At 50.8% G+C, this 14,982-nt stretch overlaps 5 protein-coding genes across 5 annotated transcripts; 1 reads left to right on the top strand and 4 right to left on the bottom strand.

Moving 5' to 3' along the window:
* Positions 1 to 285: 285 nt before the first annotated feature.
* Positions 286 to 2,798, bottom strand: BDV17DRAFT_258559 (isocitrate lyase 1). Its single transcript, XM_073757339.1, has 4 exons — positions 2,015 to 2,798; positions 1,808 to 1,963; positions 1,413 to 1,755; positions 286 to 1,356 (listed from the first exon to the last, which is right to left on the bottom strand). Exons 1-4 carry the CDS (start codon positions 2,216 to 2,218, stop codon positions 443 to 445), a joined length of 1,617 nt encoding a protein of 538 aa, XP_073617616.1. The 5' UTR covers positions 2,219 to 2,798; the 3' UTR covers positions 286 to 442.
* Positions 2,799 to 3,572: 774 nt separating this feature from the next.
* On the bottom strand, positions 3,573 to 6,733 carry BDV17DRAFT_258557 (alpha,alpha-trehalase). Its single transcript, XM_073757338.1, has 6 exons — positions 6,682 to 6,733; positions 6,154 to 6,531; positions 6,008 to 6,080; positions 5,827 to 5,948; positions 4,035 to 5,776; positions 3,573 to 3,983 (listed from the first exon to the last, which is right to left on the bottom strand). The coding sequence occupies exons 2-6, from the start codon at positions 6,313 to 6,315 to the stop codon at positions 3,839 to 3,841; spliced, it is 2,244 nt and encodes a 747-aa protein (XP_073617615.1). The 5' UTR covers positions 6,316 to 6,531; positions 6,682 to 6,733; the 3' UTR covers positions 3,573 to 3,838.
* A 303-nt stretch (positions 6,734 to 7,036) lies between these two features.
* On the bottom strand, positions 7,037 to 10,173 carry BDV17DRAFT_297565 (putative potassium uptake transporter). The gene is made up of 10 exons (XM_073763514.1): positions 9,874 to 10,173; positions 9,694 to 9,814; positions 9,371 to 9,507; positions 9,022 to 9,294; positions 8,933 to 8,971; positions 8,585 to 8,878; positions 8,419 to 8,533; positions 7,656 to 8,370; positions 7,540 to 7,583; positions 7,037 to 7,470 (listed from the first exon to the last, which is right to left on the bottom strand). The coding sequence occupies exons 1-10, from the start codon at positions 9,908 to 9,910 to the stop codon at positions 7,176 to 7,178; spliced, it is 2,070 nt and encodes a 689-aa protein (XP_073617614.1). The 5' UTR covers positions 9,911 to 10,173; the 3' UTR covers positions 7,037 to 7,175.
* A 239-nt stretch (positions 10,174 to 10,412) lies between these two features.
* BDV17DRAFT_258552 (short chain dehydrogenase/reductase family) lies at positions 10,413 to 11,832 on the bottom strand. The gene is made up of 4 exons (XM_073757337.1): positions 11,540 to 11,832; positions 11,232 to 11,466; positions 10,820 to 11,123; positions 10,413 to 10,760 (listed from the first exon to the last, which is right to left on the bottom strand). Exons 1-4 carry the CDS (start codon positions 11,567 to 11,569, stop codon positions 10,541 to 10,543), a joined length of 789 nt encoding a protein of 262 aa, XP_073617613.1. The 5' UTR covers positions 11,570 to 11,832; the 3' UTR covers positions 10,413 to 10,540.
* A 28-nt stretch (positions 11,833 to 11,860) lies between these two features.
* On the top strand, positions 11,861 to 13,492 carry BDV17DRAFT_38048 (deubiquitinase OTU2). The gene has a single exon (XM_073764442.1). It carries the CDS (start codon positions 12,221 to 12,223, stop codon positions 13,241 to 13,243), a length of 1,023 nt encoding a protein of 340 aa, XP_073617612.1. The 5' UTR covers positions 11,861 to 12,220; the 3' UTR covers positions 13,244 to 13,492.
* Positions 13,493 to 14,982: the final 1,490 nt, after the last annotated feature.

Genomic DNA, 14,982 nt, shown 5'->3' with positions numbered 1-14,982 from the left:
GCCTATGCAATAAATGTATCAATCGGTACCTACCAGTAGTCATGGCGAGGGCGATACTTGGAAGGTGAGAGGATGACTACTTATGTAGATTTTACCAGACTATCTTATTGCGTTTCCCTGCCTAAGGAATAGCTTACCTGAAGCTATAAAGTCTGTCACTGGCGTACGCCTTCATAATTGGCAAGTAGCTTACCGGCAGGTATATATCTACCGAGCTTTTACTTGCTGACATCAGAGTGAAATATAATGGATTGACCTGCGGGGAGAAAGGGAGAGGCACGATAGTAGGAGGGTATATATCCATATCCATTGCATATAATGAACAAAAATGGAACAAAACAGCTAGAACTCATCATCAAGATGATATGTAAATGATAGAATTACACGAAAACAATTCAATCCCAGATCCCACATCAATCAACCTCAAAAATCCAACTCTTACTCACGACTTAAACTGGTCCTCCGTAACACCCTTCCCCATCGCCGCCGTACTACTCACACCCCCAGTAACCATCTTCAGCATATTATCAACATAGTTCGCCCCACTCCACTTCTGATGCGTCACAACATCAACCTGGTTCGCCATCTCAGGCTCCTGGACTAACTCGCCATACGCACGCATCCCCTGCTTCGCATACGCCTTGGCAAAGGTATCAGATATGAGAGCAGTCGTGTGCAGTCCCGCAAGGGTAATGAATTGCCACGCATAGCCCAGGGCACCAAGACGCTTGATGTACGTCTCCTGTTCGTCGCGCGGCATGGCCTTCTTCCAATTAAATGAGGGGGAAAGGTTATAAGCGAGTTTTTGCTCCGGCCAGACGGCATGCACGCCGTCCGCGAATTCCTTGGCCTGGTTGTAGTCGGGGAGCTTGGATTCCATCCAGATGAGGTCTGCGAAGGGGGCGTAGGCGACGGCGCGGTTGACGGCGCACTGGGTGCCGCCTTGGTAGCGGTAGAAGCCCTCTCTTGTGCGCGGGGCGTCCCAGTCGAAGTGGATGTCTGTGCCGAGGATCCCGCGGGCGATGGCGCGGGCTTCGGAGTTAGATTTGCCCTTCGCGGAGCGGATGTATTGCGAGGTTAGGGCTTGTTTGTTGGGGAGGGGGGATTTGCTGATTGCGTCGGTGACGGCGTCGTCGAAGAGTTTGAGGCCTGCTTTGGAGACCCATTCGTCTTCGATGGCTTGGAGTTCTGCGCCGGTTTTGCCGGCTTGTTCGGCGGCGACCATCAGGTCGTTGAGGGGTTGGAGGGAGGGGTTTGTGGAGCCGATGATGAAGGCGTGGTCGCGGTGGTCGATTGTTGAGGTGATGAGGGTGGCTGCTTCGGAGTCTGTACGGGCGATGGCGAGGAGGTCGGTTCCTTGAGGATGTCTGTTAGCTTGATGTAGCCGAGGTAGGAAGTACTTTGTTACATACCCATAATATCGGCCTGCGCGCGGATGGCTACAAGGCGATTGATGTGCTCGCTGATGGGCACGAGCACCTTTCCAGCCATATGACCGCATTTCTTGGTACCCGGTGCTTGGTCCTCGATATGGATACCAGCGGCACCTCGCTCGACGAACAGCTTGGTCAGCTTCATCACAGCGGTGAGACCGCCATGGCCAGTGTCGGCATCAGCGATGATGGGCCGCAGGTAGTCAACGTTGGCGATGTTTTGGCGCTTCTCCTTGGGAGTGGTGATGCGCTCTTCGCGCTGTTTCCGGTCGTGGAACAGCTGAGCCATCCACAGGTGGTTGACCTTGTTGGGAACGGTGTTCTTACAGCCAATTAGCAAGCCCTATCACGTTTCCCAAAAATCGTATACATACCATAGGGTAGTCCGCGAGATCCGGAGAAGGCTCATCGGTAGATGAGGCAGTCGAGGAACTCTGCCAGCCGGATACATAGACGGTATCGAGGTACTTGGCCATCTGGGTGACCATTGTCGGGTCGAGACAGCCATAGGTGAAACTAGCTTCCTTGTTCTGTGCAGGCCGTCAGTGACATCCACTCAATAAAAGACTTCCTAGACAAACCTTGAAGTTGCGCTCCACGATGCCCCATAGCTTCTTCGCCTGGACATTTGAAGGATAATCAATCGCGAGATTTCCACGCTTAGCCACAATCTGCTCAGCAGTGAACGGCCGCTTGGTGTATCTCCATCGAGAGTCATTCCACCAGTTCTTCACGGCCTGGACCTCGTCCCAGTATTTCTTGTCTTCGTCTTCAAGGTAACTCATGGCGGCGGTGAACTATAAACTATTCAAGCATGCAACGTAGAATATAGATATAGATAAGAAAACTCAAAAAGAAAAAGAGAGAAGAGGAATATGAGATATCCAATTCAAGACAAGAATCACAAGCCAAAGACAAACTGGAACCCGGGGGAGCTGAACTCAAATATATGCAATGCGTCACCGGAGCATATTGGATCGACCGAAGTATGACTCTGACTCTTGGTTGCCATTTGGTCGGTAAACGCTCGGCTCAGCGGGACAGACAGGAATGGGCGCGCACCCGGCGAAAACTCGCAGTTTCAGACATGGCAGCAATTGATTTCTCTGGTCGAGACCGGTCACAAGCCAGCTCCGGGTATGTGAGTGGCTCTGTAGTTCGGGAGAGAGGATCCAGGCGCCTCTTGATCCTCGGTCTAAAGGACCTCTGCCTTAGCCCTTAGGCAGCGATACAGCTTGCCACGCCCGAGACCGGACCGAAGCTCATCCATCGAATTTCTGGGGTCTGGGGCAGATGAGTCAAAGTAGATTGCGGCGAGGGACAAGGCACGAGATGTTGTCTCGGCCATACTATTGTCGCTCAATTCGTTATCGACACCTCAAAAGCAATTGAGAGCGTGTTGCTCGAGACTCGAAGGAGAGAATATAGAATGATGACATCATCACATGTGCTCCTTGCTTATTACAGTACATGACAATACTATTCGCGAGTTCACCCGCAGAATCTTCAGTATTTGTGTAATCCCAATTCTTCGTAAATACACAGTATAACCTCATGAAGCCATTGACAGAGAGGACAAGAGGTCAAGCTTCCGGTCATTCGATCCTCTTTTCACAATTACAGAGAGTTAGAGAGATATATACCTATAATCTTGAAATTTACACTGCATGCCTCACGTGGACATACCAGCAACCACCACCCAACCCAAAAGGTCTTACTACTTACCTCGGCACAACAGCTGAGGTACTGACACAGGCTCCGAGCTCTCACTGCCCATACTACTACTCAAACTGAGTAAGTATCAACTGCCGTCCCCAGATCTAGGACACTGCAGGACAAGTCTGGCGATGATAGGCCAAAGGCCCGAGCTAAGTAATCTTGGAAGTTGGAATATGCCTCAACCCCAGACGTTCGCCGTCGAGCTACTCTAGATTGCGCGAGTGCACGAGAACAGCCTCGGGAAAATCAGGAGGGTCGGGCCGTTTTTTGTCGAGATATTCTAATGTGTACTCATTGTAGGCAGTTTATGAGTATTAAAAAATCTGGAGTGGACTAGAGTGCTCCGTGCTAGGAGGGCTGGGTGAAGAATACTCAGGGTTCGTAGGAGGTTTATGCTTGACAACCATTAGGAAGGCGGTTCCGACATCCACTTAAGCATGAGTCACTGAAAAAGAGGCACCGAATATTTAGAGCTTCATTATACCAAACGTCAAATCATATTCATGTTCATATTCATATCCACGTCATCGAAACCAAGCGCTGCATCTATGGTATGATATTTTGGTATTAAAAATCGATATTCAAACGACCTCTAGACCTTCTAGTCCAGTTCAGCCGCTCGACACGATCAACGCATCGATGGCATCGTAGGACTTGACTCTAAACTGCACACCGCGCTCGGACCATTATTTCGCGTCAAACACGGCGTCGCCCTGCGCGGCAACGGCCTTGCTGTACGTATCCCATGGGGTCACTGCACCGAGGGCGCGGCGCTGGTGGGCGTTTAGAATGTCCAGGCCGTAGACATATGATGCGTTGACCCAGCCAAATCTATGAATTCAGTTAGCTTGCGATGGTAAGGAGAAGAAAAGGAAAGCATACCCTTCTCGTGGAGCACCCTTGAAGTCAACACCCTGGTTTCCATATTCGGCATCTACCCGGTGAGGGTCAATAGGCCGAGTCACGTCGTACTTCTCGACGACAACGCCGTTGAAGTCAACAAAAGCCTTGGTGATCATGTAGAGCCACTTGTAGGCCAAGCGCTCCGCCTCCTCCTGGTATCCGTATCGGCACATTCCGGTCCACGCGAGCATCTGCTGCGGCGCCCATCCGTATGGGTAATCCCACTGTCGGGTCGGTCGGTCTAGGCCGACAGCACCCCGGGACTCTTCAGTTCCCGATACAATTCCACCGAATTCTTCGAAGCGAGGCAAGGCCTTGGCTACCATTTCTGAGGCCTGGCGTGGCGTGGCGAGTCCAGCCCACAGCGCCCAGAGAGTGGTGGCACTCTCGTAGTTGCCGCGTTCTTGGGTAGCGGTGTTGTAGTCGAAGTACATACCCTTTTCTTCGTCCCAGAGGTAGCTGTCCATTCTCATCTTTCTCCTGCGTGCCCGGCGGTCCCACACGGATGACGACTCATACTGGATGTTCATGGTGGCCGGTGTTCGGAATTCGACTGGGATTTCAAGCTTGTCGTTGAAGTAGACGCGAATTACCCGAGCGATATCCACCTCGTATTTGTAGAGAAGAGAGTTCAGGTCGACAGTGGCAATGTTACCGCAGACTCTCTCCAAACGGTAGCTGGTATCATGTCCAGATTCTCGGACTGCTCTGTCGTGCATGAAGTACTCGTCCAGCTCAGGCTCATCAACTTGTCTGTGGTTGTATGCTTGGACGAACTCCTTGAACGTCATGCCATGCTTCTCGGCGTAAGGGGTGAGAAGATGCAGGAAGTGTGTAGCCTCTGTCTCCGGAGGTACACCAATACCTGGAGAACGATACCTCGACAGACCTGAGACAGGATCTAGACGGGGCTCAGACATCCAAACACTATAGTATTCCTTGATGGCTGCGAGGATAGACGTGCGGAGGAATTCTAGAGCATCCGGTTCAGTCTTGATGCGTTCATAGACGCGAATGGCCATATCTGTCAAGAAAGGTGGCTGAGATCGCGTGAGGTAGTATGTACGACTGGCGTTCAAGATCTTTGCGTAATGCTTGATGCAGAAGCAGAAGTTGACCACCATGGCTTTTGCAAGGTCGACCCTGTTACTGGACAGCAGACCAAGCGACTCCATATAACTATCCCAGCCGTACATTTCGTTGAAACGTCCTCCAGGGACAACGAAAGGAACACCAGAGAAATCTTTCTTTCCGGTCTTTTCATCAATCTTCTCTTCCATGGCTAATGCGAGAAGACCGGGCTTCGCGTTCAGGTCCCTAACATATTCTGGTGTGATGTCGCCGGACAATTCTAGCACCTCGAGGCGTAGCTCGGGCCTCTCCTCTGCGACTCTTCTATAGTACTCTAGCTGTTCAGGAGCTCCTGGCGGAACATAGATTCGGGGCCGTGGGTCGTCGGTCCAATCTTTGGGATCCCGTCCAGCGACCTCAATATTAGACCCGTCGATCTTCCTAGTAAGAGAAACCCAGAACGAGTTCTTGATGAGGCGGGAGAGTCGAGAAACGGGGTTTTCGGAGAGACGTTCCTCATCAAGGACCACATGTTTGCGGCCATAGTCTTTGGCAATAGTCAACTCTTGGAGGAGGTTGGAGAGCATGTACGTTCCCCGCACGTCGAATCTATTGTATCCAGATGAAGCCGCCGTTCCTACGGAGAAGACCTGATTTAGATGTCAGCACTTGCGCTTACATCATCCATATTATTACGAACCTTGGGACCAACGTCCTCAATAGTGATCTGGTAGTTTCTGTCAGAGTCCTCACTCTCGAGTAACCGATCCAGGGTTGCGTCAACATCAATAAGGAATTTGCGGGGGTTGCCCGACGTGGGGTCTGTGATTAGTGGTTAGCAAATAGCAATATTTAATAGTCCCAAATTCAAAAACACGCACCCATGCTACCCCGTCGCGTGTTCTGAGCACCAAGGATATCCTGGAGTTCTTTTCGGTCGAAAGTCTTCAAGGTCTATAGAGAAGCTACAGTCAGCACAACGTCCCTAGCCAATATCCTAGCTCCCTCGAGAACAAGCAGCACATACGGAAGAGAAAGCACGGCGGCCCCTCCTTAGCCGCTCAGTCGCCCCGGCGTCACCATAGTAATCATCAGGATGCTGAAAGGGATCGCCGCCGGAGCTTGAGCGGCGATGTTGCGGGGGAATGCCGTTGCCGTTGGTCTTTGGCGGAATAGCTGAGTCGTCCATGCTGCCGGGCTATTATATCGTTATGCGGCGATGGAGTTTAAGTAAGGGGAAGAATTGTTGAAGGACAATGGCCTCGCGAGTTCTTCGACTGCGAGTCTCGACTGCAAGTACCGTGCCACTGCCCCGCGCTAGTCGCAGTACGGAGAGAAAGTCCAGCGGTGAAGGTCTCGGTGGAAACTGATAGGGTTTGGGGTATCGAGGAGGGTAGGAGGGAAACTTGGTAGAAGAGGCGAGTCAGTTGCTAATTGAGAAGACAGTAGTGATCAATGTTGTATGAGCAAGAGAAATGGTGAAAAAGAAAAAGAGGGTATGAAGTAGCTGCTCCCAGGCATATGACGGCATTGGGCCTGGGACGACATAACCCACCTCCACCATGGACAGGGCTGCTCTATGGGGCACCTCCGACAACAGCCGTGGCAAACTCACCTTGTATATGAAATACGAAGAATTTGACACTGGGATAAGCGCAACTTTTGGCTTCCCCGGCTCCTTTTATCCTTGTGCTACAGCAAAGGGGATTGCCTGGGGTAAAGACTATCGGTGTGAGTCCACGTGACCCCTCTGCGGAGTAAATATAGCAGCACAATATGATGCGTCCACTCCACCTTTCCTGAATTCTTCTTCTATCGCGATCTTCATTATTCTAGATTCCACCGGGCACACGACTGTCAATTGACAGATGACTAATTGCCAGTAGGATAGTACAGTGAATTCTCAAGCCGCCGATGCCCTCGCAATTGGCAGATTAGTATCCATGATTCATTCCTCTAGTCTTCGATAGTCTAGCCAAATATGTATAGGTACTGCATTCCCTACCTGCCAAGCCACTTCACCGACCAACTATCGACACTCCCAAAATCTCATTGGGTATGATAGCGACGTATCCTATCCTTCACCGGCTGATACTGGTACTCCGACCACTTGAAACTCCTTGACCTTCTCGGTTTGTACAACGCGCCTGTCTTGCGGTGGACATGGTCGTCCTCTACAAGTCGGTCACTCGGCAGTAGCACAGCACGGTCCAGCTGGCTCGGCAATCCGCGATGGCGTCCTCGAATCATCAGCGCACAGACCACGAGTTTGCTGAAGATCGAGAACTGTGAGCTGAATGATGTGGCCGTGTCGGGGTACCCTAGGCTCAAACCAACGTTGCCGCTTTGTATATATGTCAGCATCTTATTGCTCTTCCCATACTTACTTGGAGTATAGGGCGGAGAAACTTACTATGCTGAAACTGCCTCGAAGAAGATGGGGAAGACTTGGAATTTCTGTTGTTTGTTCGTTAGCGACTCGCCAGTTCAGGCCTAGATGAGCCAAAAGTCTGGATGGAACCAACGAACCGGTTCGGCAGGATCCATGATCCGTTTCGACTCAGCAGCACATATGCAGAAAATACCCAGGAAGATATACCACAGGTCGAAGCTCAGCTGGTTGCGCATATGCGTCAAAATGTACGCTTTCCCGTTCTTCTCGTCCATTTCCGGCTCAGAATGAAATATCCCGAGAGCCTTCTCCTCATAGATATTGGAAGTACGAATGGTGATCGCGATGGGGAAAACGGAGATGTACATCATGACGAGCAAGCTAAATTGCACTGCGGGGTTAACATCCGCGAGGTTAAACGACGCAGTGCCTGTATGCCGTGCTGATGCTGCTTGGAAGATGGCTGCCATGACTCGGGGACCCACCGGGACTGTGTTCACGGCAGGATTATCGATATCCAAGAGGAGAATCAGAAGAACGTCGACGAAGTTTAAGATGAAGATGATCCCGGCTAGAACCCAGGTTGGCCGACTGCGGAAGAGCAGCATGTAGCAACGGCGGGGATAGTTCAGAAGGAAGCTAAGTGGTTCCTTGAGAGATGAATTCTCCGGAACAATTCTGTACATGAGCCAGATCACGAGCCGCAGAAAGCAAGGGTAGAGCGTGTTCCCTGCATATGCAAGGAAACTCATGACAAACATCGGGAATGCCGCATCGTTAAACGATACCATCGAGTCTGGCGTCAAGGTAAAACCTAGGTTATCCGCCATCGTCTGCGCAGAGTAAACGGCCCTGGACGCATTAGAGCAGAAGGAGAACCAGGAGGTTGCGAAAACATACCACCAAATGTGGTCCACCGCACACTCATCAAGATAGTCTCGATACTTGGCATTTGAGTGCCGGATCCAGGCAGCTAAAGATATGATGCCTATGAGGTGAATTCCGGCGAAGTATCCTACATACGGTCAATGTCCTTCCACATCTCACACACATAGGGCATCCATACCTATCACAATCTTCAAGAGTAGCCGGAGGCTGCGGTACTCAACACCGCCAAGTCGTTCCCGATCTGTCGCCGTCAGGTTCAAGAACTGCGTGTTTCTGCCTAGAGTGGCCTGCTGAGAAAGACCAGGAAGGCTCGTATGCTTGGAGAGTGAAACAGCGGGCCGGATCTGTGAGGCGCGAGATTTACTGGGGCCTTGGGCAAATGTTACAGTGGTAACCCGGTCGATGGGCAGGTGGCTCAGTCGTCGGGCCCTTTTACTGATCTTCTCGTCATCATCCGAATCGTTCGCAGGGTCTAGAAATCAGTCAAAGGAGTTCTCTAGAGAACAGCACAGAAACAACGACGTACCACTGCTAGATGGATGGTCAATCTCGATAATAGGTTGACCTGCTCAACTTAGTATAAAGCCAGGGAGGCGGCTGGAGAAAGGCAAGTACCTCTATCACGCTCGCGGGGCGAAGGAATGTATAGAGCCTTGGAGGACTCCTCGAAAGATAATGTGGGCCTTGCTTCAACCTCCGAATTACTTTCTGTTGTTGAAGCTGCGCGAGGGTCTATGGGCGTTTGCGTCTCGAGGGATATCTTCGGAGTCTGGTGGTCTCTACCGACAGCATCTCGTTCGCTAAGAGGCTCATCTGTTTGCGCTTCGTGGTCAAACCGAGTGTCTTCATCTCTGGGTATATCTGGCCGTGGACGGATGACATCGTGCGCTTTCAAGAAAGATGTCAGCATTGCCACAAGTCAGCAACACAAGACTGGAGGAGCCCGCACTGATGAATTACCTACCCAGCTGTTTTAACCGCTTCTCAAACCAATAGAGCCGAACGACGACAATGATAATGTTGATGAAACCGATATTCGACACAAGTGGGACAAAGTATATGAAGAGCTGCTGGTAGGTCTTGAGGTCCTTGACATCAACCCTATTAGTCCGCCAGTCTCAGTTAGCCTGTGTTATTTATACAACCTCTGGCCCGATATAGTAAAGGCCCACAGGGCTTTTTAGCCACTTCGTACGGTCATTAGCACGGCTAAAAAGCCCTATGGGCCTTTACTATCTGCACGCCAGAGGCTGTACTCATCACAAGCAAGGTCAGTAGCTGACTCACGGATTCAACCCAGACTCTGTAGACGAACTGACACCGAAGAAGTAGGAGTCGATGGCGCTCACATTGCCATAAGGTAGGAAGACCACGATTCCGAGGAGGCCAAGGAAGAGGATGTATGCGTCTGTAAAGATAAGGAATGATCAGCATCACAAAGAAAAAGATATGCAAGGGAGAGTATACAGTGCAGAAAAATGAAGTTCAGTGGAATCTTCCACATTTCCAGGTCAGTAAGAGAGAGTAGTGTTGTCGTCTTGCTTCCGAGCCGAGCAAGCTGCTTGCGAACCAGGGACGAACTGGACTAGGCTGCACTGATCTGAGAGAGGATGAGAAATATGAAAAGATAGAGCCACAGTCAAAGGACTGTCTTTAAACCAGGATGGCCAAATCGCCACGTGCAGGGAAAAAGCACTATCTATACGATAGTGAATCGACAGTGAACCCTGCAGGTGAGAATGGATGTCTTCCGCCTCCTGAGGCATTTGGTAGACCAGTATAAGGGTCTTGAAAGAAATCACTATACTCTACGTAGACCCCACTAGTGTGTTCTTATTGTAAGAGGGAATAATAAGATCCAACCGTTTTAGGGCCCGCTGTCATCAGTTTCAAAGTGGGTGCTGCTCAGCCTCCACGCGCTGACGGCGGCCAGTGGATCGACCGGACTGGGTGAATACCAAGACGCCAACTGGGCAATCAGAGGGCTGGAAGAATCATCTGGAGATGGCAGCTTGCTTTGAGTTGTGCATTAACTGACGTACATGGCTGATGTTTGCAAAATAAGGTTACAACTTCTACTTACGAAGCCTTGCTTCGTGAAATCCTACCATCATATGGCTATATATGAAGCCCACTATAGCTTGGAGCTAACAACGCTGCCCCCGTCCACTGTGATGGTCGCCCCATTGACATACGCACCAGCGCGACTGCTCAAAAACAAACAAGCCCCTGACACATCCTCCGGAGAACCAATGCGACCCAGCGGAACCCCCGACTCAATTTGCTCCCGGAAGTTCTTTAGCGTCGCCGCCATCATCTTACTCTGGAACGGCCCGCAAGCAAGGGTATTTGATCTGTGCTGTTAGCATTCCTAGCGATCCTACACTATCCACTAGTCTATCAGGTCACGTACGTGATGTTCCTCCTTCCAAGATGGCTTGCAAGTACTCGGCTCATGTGGTGCAAGCCTGCCTTGCTAGCACTATAAGCGAAAGTCTCCAAGGCAGGGACTCTCAGCCCATCGACACTTCCGATGTTGATGATTCGAGCAGGGTCATTCGGCGCTGCGGCCTTCTCTAACAGGGGCGTAACGAGTTTTGTGAGATCGAAGACACGGTGGAGGTTGAGCGTAAGAACCCTAGTCCACGCAGCAGACGGGTACTCATCGTAGGGAGCGCCCCAGTTGGAGCCTGAGTTGTTCACGAGGACGTGGAGTTCTAGAGCAATGATGGTAAGTTAGCCTTGGCCTTGAGTTGTTGTTCGTATCGCGCCCAACGCATAATGTAGACCTTAAGCTGGAAGAACCGAGGTAGGCGTTCACTTACTGCTCTCCCGCTTAGCAAGCTCCTCAGCAAGCTTCTTGACATCTTCCTCCTTGTAGAAGTCTGCGGGGATGGCGTGCGCCTTGCCCTTGCCCAGCGCATTGAGTTCCTTGACGGCCTCGTCGCATGCATTTGCGTCCCGGGACGAGATGTATACTGTAGCTCCGTTCGTCACGTATCCTTCAGAGATCATGCGGCCAATGCCTTTGGCTCCGCCGGTGACCAGCACCACTTTGCCCTGGTTGTCCGAATTAGCAATTGAGCATTTGACGGGGGCGGGCACGCCGCGGAGGTGCACGCTTGTTGCTTACTTTGACGTCGAATAAGCTCTGGAGGTCCATGATCAGATAGTTTTTCGAGCAGTAAAAATGCGGTCCGAGGAATTGTAGAGTTCAATTTGTATTGCAATGAGAGTTTGAAAGAGTTATGTATAGATGTGAGAGTGGTTTCCTGGCTTGCCTCCTCCGCCCCAGACGAACCGAGAGCTCCCCAGACCGAGAACGTGCCGAGGCTAAAACTTCGCGGATCAACGTTTGGCCAGGATGACGGAGAACTGCCGAATGGCTTTGGGCATTGTTCCTTTTTCACAAAAGTAAATGGAATGATCATGGCAATTTTTATATGGCCCTCAAAGTCACAGTACACACCATGAAATTGGTGGCTGGAGCCTCTGACCGCAGAATTCTGGATAGTTGTTGCGCACTACCATAGTCGCATACTACGGGGAGGTGAGCCGCGCTATTCCCGATTAGGATGCGAGGTATCGTGGAGCAGAAGTTTCGATTCAAGACACGAACATTTTTCCACAGCTTCATTCGCTCAAGCATAGCCCTCGACATATTCACCTGTATCGAATCGATATACCACTGTCCCTTGCTAATTCTCTCTCAATTCCCAACCGTCAATCGCGCCACCGTAATATCCATCCACTGCCGCTATACCCCGCCATCACACCACATCCCACGGAACACCCACATAGAACTTCCCATACAATGGAAGAGCTCCAAACCCGCCATCGCAAAGAACAAAAGGACCTACAAGCCCGCATCACACAGAAGAAGAAACAAGCTACGAAGAAGACCCGCCGCGGGATAAACGATGAGTGTGACCGGCTCCAGCGGGAGCTCTCCGAGCGCCAGCAGGCCGAGATTGCAGAATTGAATGGCGAGTCGACGACGGAAGCCGAGCCGCCTGTAGACGAACTAGACGATCTAAATCTGGGAGATGAGAAGGAGAAGAACGTCACAACGAACGGAACGGTAGAGTCGGAAGGTACACAGAATGGAGAAGGAGAAGGCGCAGATTCGCCAATATCGGAGTCAGCATCAGGATCAGGGTCCTCAACGCCGTCAACGCGCGGGGGCAAGAAACCAAACCGGCAAAAAGCGCGTCTTGCGCGTCGCGCAGCAGAACAAGCCGCCGCCGCCGCACAGGCCGAGGAAGAAGCCTCGAAGCAAACGAACCACCGAGGAGACGAGAAGGAGGTCATGGACGCCGCCTTCAAACGATTAAAGCTGAAGGAGGTGGACATAAACCCAGACGGGCACTGTTTGTTCTCTGCCGTCGCGACGCAACTAGACGAGATGGGCCTCGGGCTTAGACCGGATCCGTCGAGGTTCATCCTTCAATCTACGACACAGGCCCGCGTGGATACGGTTGCCTCGCCTAAGCATGATGGATATAGAGCGGTTCGAGCGGTGACGGCCGATTTCATCGCAGAGCATAAAGATGACTTTGAGCCGTTTATGGAGGAGCCGCTGGAGTCGTATACGAGGAAGATCAAGCTGACTGCGGAGTGGGGAGGGCAGTTGGAGCTGCAGGCTATTGCGAGGGCGTACGGGGTTGACATTAACGTCGTGCAGGGCGATGGGAGGATCGAGAAGATTGAATCTGGCGATGATGCGGCTGGTGATGAGGAAGAGCGAGGGAAGAGGGTGATTTGGTTGGCTTACTACAGGCATACATACGGACTTGGGGAGCATTACAACGCCCTATCGGCGAAAGCTCTTGAGTAAATAAATACCATTTCGGTCAGCGCACCTTTGACATCGATTCCAAATAGGGCTCAACGTAAAATCACTATCCAGATAAACTAAGGACCGATACTGCATACCGAAGCCATGCAGGAACAGACAGACATTCGTCAATCAAACAAGGAACCGGACCCAAGCATCGTTTCCGAGATTCTTTGTTGCACCATTTGCAACCCGTGGTTCAGACACGCCATAGCCGTCACCTTCACATATCCCAACTCGAAAGCCGAGTAGATAATTCTCCGAGAAGAGATCCTAGTCAGTGCATGATCAAACTTTTACCCAGTCTTTACTTTATCACCTGCCTAAACAATCAACGACCGATGCCAAGGCCGACGTTCATGGATTGGCGATTGCATACAAAGCTTATTATCTGTGGCCTATAGGAGAGGTACGGAGTACTCGTCCGGGTAAATGCAGTTAATTTCCATGCAGCTTGCGTGTACATCTTTCTCCAACACGAGCCCAACTCGAACTCAACTGTTACTCTTAGTGCATGCGCATTGACCAGATCAGCGCTCCGCCTCGATGTCCCGAAGTGTATATTATGGAGACCGGGTATCTCGGGTGATGCTGAAGACATGATTAGTCTTAAGTCTGGCGAATCACAGAACGTAGATAGGCACTGTACTACTACTATCCAATACTCGTACGTGATAAAGCTAATAATTAGATACGCCACGGGGTCGCAAACTATACAAATGCGGTGGAAGTTGAACACCGGCTGGAGGCTGGAGCAACTAGACCTGCAAGCCACCGACGTGGCTGGCTGATTTCGACGCTGATTTCAACAACCTTAGGGCACAATAATTATGGCCTGTTGGCAGCCACTTAGGTCACAGCAGATAGATAGTAGTAGTAAGAATGGCTAACGTTCTGGAGAAACCCCCTTTCGCGTTCCCAGAGGCCAGACAGAGATTGGAAGAACGAAGCTTAGATACTTACCCTCCAGCGTGGCATGGAGCATGTGTACCTGGCCATGCAGATAGATATACTCTGGAAGAGGATTCCTTAGAATTCTAGGTGAAAGGCAGGTCACATACGATGCCCAAAACACGTCACGAGCAGCGCAGTACCCTGTACCCTTAAGGTATCACTATGACTATCACGAAAGAAAGGTTCACTACTCGGGTTGGCTTCACCTGCACTTCAAAGTTCTCATCTATTCTAGCTACATACCTGAAAGACCCCTGAGCAGCATGGACGAAGCTTGGAAAAGCACCGGGCAGCCTCCAGGGGCTACGAATACGATTCACGAAGCGAGGCTCGACCCAACTACAATCAAAGTCTGGACTCTGGACTCTGGAACCACCGCACAAGCGGAACCAGTTACCAGAACCAAGGGTCAAGAGTCGAGAGGGACTCAAGGTCCCAGGGATTATTGGGATTCGGGGTCCAGTTGGAGATTTTGTCGGCGAAATGCCGAATGTATGGTCCAGTCAACAAATGGCCCATATGCATGGGAAAGTTCAAAGTTCACGCGGTGGAACGTGCTGAATCACAGGCATACGCTGTACGGAAACGGTGTACGTTGTACCCACCTTGGTCGGGGTACATGGACGACGGGAGAACTAGTATCTAAATAGGTAAGAGTAATCAAGATCAAATACCTTTTTAACTCTAAACAAGATATAAATTATATAATATATTGGATTTGAAGTGAAAAGCGATGCTCAAAACTTAATGATCTGCCAACCGATAACAATTATTTGTAAAGAAGG

The sequence above is a fragment of the Aspergillus undulatus genome (genome assembly GCF_047715775.1).
Source record: "Aspergillus undulatus strain CBS 261.88 unplaced genomic scaffold BDV17scaffold_13, whole genome shotgun sequence".
NCBI classification, from domain to species: domain Eukaryota; kingdom Fungi; phylum Ascomycota; class Eurotiomycetes; order Eurotiales; family Aspergillaceae; genus Aspergillus; species Aspergillus undulatus.
This window is presented reverse-complemented; position numbering and strand designations above follow the sequence as displayed.

Excerpts from the sequence above, each read along its gene's own strand:
- BDV17DRAFT_258559 (XM_073757339.1), bottom strand. The coding sequence starts at position 2,218 with ATGAGTTACCTTGAAGACGAAGACAAGAAATACTGGGACGAGGTCCAG. Across the intron at positions 1,964-2,014 it reads TCGTGGAGCGCAACTTCAAG|AACAAGGAAGCTAGTTTCAC; the intron begins GTTTGTCTAGGA and ends CGGCCTGCACAG. Across the intron at positions 1,756-1,807 it reads ATCTCGCGGACTACCCTATG|AACACCGTTCCCAACAAGGT; the intron begins GTATGTATACGA and ends ATTGGCTGTAAG.
- BDV17DRAFT_258557 (XM_073757338.1), bottom strand. The coding sequence starts at position 6,315 with ATGGACGACTCAGCTATTCCGCCAAAGACCAACGGCAACGGCATTCCC. Across the intron at positions 6,081-6,153 it reads GCCGCCGTGCTTTCTCTTCC|ACCTTGAAGACTTTCGACCG; the intron begins GTATGTGCTGCT and ends GCTTCTCTATAG. Across the intron at positions 5,949-6,007 it reads CACGCGACGGGGTAGCATGG|ACCCCACGTCGGGCAACCCC; the intron begins GTGCGTGTTTTT and ends CACTAATCACAG.
- BDV17DRAFT_297565 (XM_073763514.1), bottom strand. The coding sequence starts at position 9,910 with ATGTGGAAGATTCCACTGAACTTCATTTTTCTGCACT. Across the intron at positions 9,295-9,370 it reads GAAGCGGTTAAAACAGCTGG|CGCACGATGTCATCCGTCCA; the intron begins GTAGGTAATTCA and ends CTTTCTTGAAAG. Across the intron at positions 7,584-7,655 it reads TCATGGATCCTGCCGAACCG|AAATTCCAAGTCTTCCCCAT; the intron begins GTTCGTTGGTTC and ends AACAAACAACAG.
- BDV17DRAFT_258552 (XM_073757337.1), bottom strand. The coding sequence starts at position 11,569 with ATGGACCTCCAGAGCTTATTCGACGTCAAA. Across the intron at positions 11,467-11,539 it reads AGAGCTTATTCGACGTCAAA|GGCAAAGTGGTGCTGGTCAC; the intron begins GTAAGCAACAAG and ends TCGGACAACCAG. Across the intron at positions 11,124-11,231 it reads GCTTGCTAAGCGGGAGAGCA|AACTCCACGTCCTCGTGAAC; the intron begins GTAAGTGAACGC and ends TCATTGCTCTAG.
- BDV17DRAFT_38048 (XM_073764442.1), top strand. The coding sequence starts at position 12,221 with ATGGAAGAGCTCCAAACCCGCCATCGCAAAGAACAAAAGGACCTACAA.